Source organism: Nilaparvata lugens, chromosome 3 (assembly GCF_014356525.2).
Source record: "Nilaparvata lugens isolate BPH chromosome 3, ASM1435652v1, whole genome shotgun sequence".
NCBI classification, from domain to species: domain Eukaryota; kingdom Metazoa; phylum Arthropoda; class Insecta; order Hemiptera; family Delphacidae; genus Nilaparvata; species Nilaparvata lugens.
Genome location: NC_052506.1, coordinates 66,046,662 through 66,052,683, shown reverse-complemented (window position 1 = coordinate 66,052,683; position 6,022 = coordinate 66,046,662). Strand labels below are relative to the sequence as shown.

At 34.6% G+C, this 6,022-nt stretch overlaps 1 protein-coding gene across 1 annotated transcript; it reads left to right on the top strand.

The window, feature by feature from the left end:
• The first annotated feature begins 16 nt into the window (after positions 1–16).
• On the top strand, positions 17–2,515 carry LOC111048085 (trafficking protein particle complex subunit 12). The gene has a single exon (XM_022333930.2). The coding sequence runs from the start codon at positions 322–324 to the stop codon at positions 2,188–2,190; it is 1,869 nt and encodes a 622-aa protein (XP_022189622.2). The 5' UTR covers positions 17–321; the 3' UTR covers positions 2,191–2,515.
• The last annotated feature ends 3,507 nt before the right edge of the window (positions 2,516–6,022 follow it).

The window sequence follows — 6,022 nt, the reverse complement described above, 5'->3', positions numbered from 1 at the left end:
CTGTTTATTATTGTGTCGTCTGATCTGAAAAAATTTTAATGACAGAACAGACATCAGATACGATACCAGTGAAATAGTGAAGCAAAGATTTGTTGGTGGTTCTGTTATGGGTTAAATGTATTTGTTTTCTAAAAGGTAACTCAATTCTTGGTAAAACCAGTTATTGACTAGTGTTGTTAACAGGTAAAACTTTGCTTAGACTTTGCCTGTACGTAGACCTACTAATTTTAGTATTGTACGGTAACACTACGTTACTTTGTGTAAAACATAAAAATGTTGTGAATAGACTTTTTATTTTGTTTCTGAAGCTCGAGTATCAAAATGGATAACGACGATAAACAATTACCGGCAGTCAACCAGTACTTTTCTTCAAGTAGTAGCCGTGATAACTTCTTTGATGATCTGTCACCTGCATCTGGCGAAAACTCTGCATTAATGAGAAGTACAATTGACATTAATTCAAGTGCTTCAGATGATCCTTTTCAAAGCTCTTCAAAAAGTGATCCAACTGCCATTTTTGATCAGTCTTTTAAATCCGAAGATAATCTAAGCTCAAATGATCAAAACGCATCTAAATTAAAATTAAAAGAAGAACCTGTTATTTGCCGTGTATTTTCAACTAATGAAACAGTAAATGCGAATCAACCAGATGGGTCAGCTAGAGATTTCTTTGATATGCTAAGCTCTCCAACTCTACAAACTACACAAGCAGCGACTACTCTTGGAAACGTCAAACCCAACTTGAGAATTGATTATAATCTTGCAGTTGAGCCAAGCTGTATCTCTTCTGATTACATGCAAGATAACTTAATAAAAAAAGTTGATAATGATGAACCTTTCTTTGGTACAAAAGGATGTAATGAATATGATCGTAGTAGAGATGCCTGGATACCATCTGAAAGAACTAGACTTGCTCTTGAACAATCCTCGTCTGTACCAGGATCTATGCCAACTGATCCTCAACTTCTTACCATGCCTGGAGTAATTCCTGATGAGGATCTTGTTGATACTGTGGAACAGGTTGTTACTCACTTTCTTGGAGAAGCAGAAGCCAATCAGAGGAGGATTTTAACAATGAAAGATGTTACACAAGATGAACGAGGACTTCGAGAGTTGATCAAAGCAGAGTGCTTTAAAGCAGCTGTCAATTTAACTGGTGTTTTGTTGAAGATGTATGGACAAGGGGCTGGGAGAGCAGGACATACTAGTAAGCACACAGTTCATTCGATTCAGTTATGGTTCACACGTATTGCACTTCTTGTAAAATTGCAATCCTACTCCCTAGCTGAAGCTGAAGCTAGTGTATGGTGGGATTGCGATAGACCTGACCTCTACTATCAGTTCTATCCAGAGTTGTATGGCGGTCGATTGGGCACGTTGGTTCCATTTCAGTTTCGCTTGCTACTTGCTGTTTTGCCCAGCTTCGGTGAATCAAGTGAGCGACACCAAGAAGCTCTAGATCGTTTACATTCCATTCTGGCTGTTGTCCGAAAAATCATTTCAAACTTGGACAGTGGAAAGAGTGAGGGTGGTGATTTAGAATTGAGTTCTGAAGAGCGCGCTAGCTCAAAGAATCTATGGAAACAGCGAGAAGCAAGAGTACTTCATTCCGTGGTCAATGTAGCACTGCAAATGAAAGATTATATGCTTGCCGTTGATGTCCTGCAGTTATTAATAAAGAATGAAAGTCAACCTTCTCAGAAAAGGGCGCTATCTTCAGCTCTAGGACGTGTCCTACTCCAATTGGGTGATGTGATAAGTGCAGATAAATGTTTTCAAACAGCACGTTCCCTGAAACAAACTCAAACTGGTACATTGGCTAGTCACACAGCTGATCTTCAAGAACTGGTTGATAGAGGTCTGATGGCTGTTGCTCAGCATGCTTTTCAAGATGCTTATGATGCCTTCCAGAAAGCATCGTTGCTTGAACCGTTCAATCTCATGGTTCAGAACAACATGGCCGTTTGTCAACTCTACCTTGGTAATTTGAAAACAGCTTTATCTATTCTTTGTGCCTCTGTACATTCACACACTAACTCTGCGCTTCAAGAAAATCTTTTACTCAACGTGTGTACACTTTTTGAACTAGAAAGTTCTCAAAGCAAAGAGAATAAATTAGCTCTACTAAGACTGGTCAATAAATACAAAGGAGATGCATTTAGCTTGCCATGCTTGAAATTGAAAATGTAATTAACTTGTCACTTTTTGTGTAGTTGAGAAGTTGATATTGTGGTAATTATTCATATTGAATGAAAAAGACTAAGAAATTTTCAAAAAACCACTGAAATTTTAATAATTATCAATAAATCAGTGGGTTTTTGACAATTTTTTATTCTTTTTCATTCAATAATTAACTTGATCCAAACTTATCTGACCTAGTAATTCCATTATTTATTTGTATCATCATCCAAATGAATATATATATATATATATATATAATTATTGTTTATATTATTTATTAAAATTAATATGGTATATCCTATAAATTGATGAAAATAAAATTTTGAATTGAGATATAAATTTCTGATCTGTTATCTTTTACGACCCTCAAAACTTCACTTTTCTCCATAAATATAGGAATGTTTTTAGATCGCCTGCTCCTATAGCATGATTTTTTATTGATGAAAGCATGTAAGGATGATGTCACACACAGCCGAACATGAACGGACAAAATTACCGAGTGGGAAGGCTTTAGCATTGGAGTTGGTGGTCGTCAAATTGTGTCGTGTCCGGTTTAGTATGAGATCACCTCAAGAATCCGATTATCTTACGATGAATCGTGCTGGTTGTACACAACGAGCTGAGTTGGCTAGCAACAGATGATAGCGGTCAATTATAAGATGCGCACATTATAATCAGCATATTATTCAAACCATAGGCCATTTTCACACTTAATCGGCCGACACTCAAAATTGTCCTCTGATTGGCTAATTCTCACCAACAGCAGATTCTCAGCCAATTGGAGGACAATATTGTGAGATTGCCGACAATCGGTAAATGTGAAAACGGTCATACTTGTGACAGGTCAAAATACTTCTCCTTTGCTGGTTGATTGCCTCTTGAGAACAGCGTGAAATAAAAATAAATAAAATACGAAATCCTTTCAAGTAAACTTTCATTTTCTTCTCATTGGGGCAGATATAATAAATAGTTATTTTTTTAAATCAAAAGTTAAAATTTCTTTATCAAAATGTTTTTATCCAAAATGTAGAAAATTATAGGAGATAATTGAATGGAAAAATAAAATTATTTGAAAATAGAATAGCAATATTTATTCAATTATTTATCGAATTATTGTTTTCATACAATAATTTTTCACATTTGACAAATTTAAAACGAATTCTTATAATATAACCTATATTATTTTTTCAGTATGATATACGCGTTTCTATATACTACTTATAATAATTATTAATAAATATGTTACCACTACAATACACAAACCCACAAATGTGATTAGTGTAATTAATCAATAATTCTATTGAAATAAATAGCTTAATAATATGAAAGGTAAATTTATCAGGGCTTCTAAATATTTAATACTATAGGCCCTATGTGCAAAAGCATATTGAAAAATGCAAGTTGAAGGTAAGTTTTATAAATTCAAGTGAGATAGCACAGTGTCAACAATATTGAACGAGCGTTAGTTCTCTCTTTTGACTTACTGAAGACCAAAGTCGTTCGTGTGTTTGTATGTTCTACAATAACTTAAGAGAGAATTGACCTATCAGCATTAAATTTTGAACACGTATTCTTCAAACCTTTTTTACAGGTCAAGTTCGTTGGACAGAAAATTGAATCACTACTTCGTCCTATTTCAGGACATAACAAATAACATTGAAAGTGCATAATACCTGATTGGTGAAAAATATTTAAAAAAAATACCAGCTGATCTTTTTCACCAATCATGTATTAGATTGTAGGCCTACACTGCGACGTTGCAATAGCGTAGGCCGCGGCCTTGTATTAGAGGTGGCTATGTTAATATACAACATAATATTTACAGTCCGGGTTCTGTAGTTTTGCCTATCGGCGGAAGGCCACTAGATTACAATACTACCCGTTCAAAAACATCGAAAACTTTTGAAAATGTATCTTTCCATAAGCAACAGATGCTCTTTTGTATCTCCTCAAAAGTAACGTGTTGCATCCGCAGATACACAAGGAGCTTTTGGGAGTACGTCCTTTTAGCAAAAAGCAAAACCATAGAGTAAAGATACTGTTTAATTATTTGAACAGTTTATTTGTCTCTGGCACAACACAGCCTATCAGCTGACATTCGTTCAAATGCTCTTTCCGTTGTTTGTGATACGTTGCAACTCTCTCATTTATGAAGAATCTCTGTGTGTAGGGAGATTCTTCCATTTAGGGATCTTGGGAATTTGAAGCAAAAGTAGGAATATCACCCCGCGAACCATACCTTGCCAATTCATGGCTTTTCAAATTCACGGAGGCAAAGCTACGGGATGCGTACTGTACAACCTTTACATCAACAAACTGATACGGGCTGAGATATCAATATGCGGTTCCCGCCATTCATTTTCTCTTGGAGCTCTTTATCGAAATCATGTATCATGAATTTGGATTCATCTGAGGGACAAAGATGTTGAAGTGAAGAGTAATTTTTCATTTCAAATAGGAACTCCAATGAAACCTACAGTCAAATATTATTCTTGTAGAATAAATATTTAGCTGTTTCCAAAATTTTCACCAACTCTGTATAATTAGAAGTTGCGGGTTTCAAAGATTACAATACAACCGTTCTTGAGCGAGTTATGCAACCCAGGGGGTCACTAGTGTATCCAAAGTAGAAAGTTACATCAATTTTAATTTATAGATATATTATCCTAATAGAATTGTTAGTAGTATCCACAAACATCACATTCTCAATTTATTTCTACCCTATTTCGAACATTCTATATTAATTTTACTTATTTATTAGCATGCATTTATAACTATACTTGATGACACACAATATTTTATATCAGATTAGATAAGTAGTAATGATCTATTTTCTATTCCCATTACACTTTAATGACAAAACTACGAGTTGATTTAGAAAAGTAGGAAAAACCAATCATTTCAAGTTGGCAGAAACCATCTCAATTGGAATAATTATTGACAAACTAACTCACTGTAATAAAAAGAGTGAATAATTTGTGAAATACTTAGGAACACACACAATATAACACACTTTGACAGTCATATAGGGCACCTATTCATGTAAATATATCTATAAACTAGTCAGTACCATAAGCACCCTCAAATAATATTTTATACATTTAAGTTACTTGACATACTGTAAAAATGTATCATCAATTTAAAAGCTAAAAAAACAGTCTTTATCGTGGAAACTAAACATTTAACCACTGTGTGGCATTTTATACGCATTATTTATTATTTTGTATAATGCATTTTGCCGATTAATTAATTTACGAGTATAAATCACAAGTCAATATTTTTCCACTGCAATATTTTTGTAGAAAATTGATGGTGAGCAAGCAATTACATAAAGTTCAAAAATTGAATTGAGATAGGAAGACATCATAGGTAAGCATAGGGAAATGTCATAAAATTACACATCGTCAGGTGAATTGATTATTAAGGCCCGCCGCAAAGTAAACCCACGCTAATCCACGAAAAGCAACCCACGCCGTGGGATGTTTTGTAAACCATTGCTATAGAATTATTCATAATCAATCAGCTGACAAGTGGATTATTCATTGCATGTATTACACAGATGTCTAGAGAAGCCTAGCAATGGTTTACAAAACATCCCACGGCGTGGGTTGCTTTTCGTGGATTAGCATGCGGCGAGCCTAATACTGGAATTGGCTCTCTTGAAAGAGTCGTGATGATATTTTTAGCATTGTAAGTTAATTGTATTTCAGAGAAAGTAGGTTTTTATTATTGTGACACGATTCACTGATATTAGTAAGGATAAATTTTATCACGTAAGTAGCTTTTAGTGAATTTTCAAGGATAGTCTCGAAAAACAATAGTGCTATATTAGTCCGGGCGC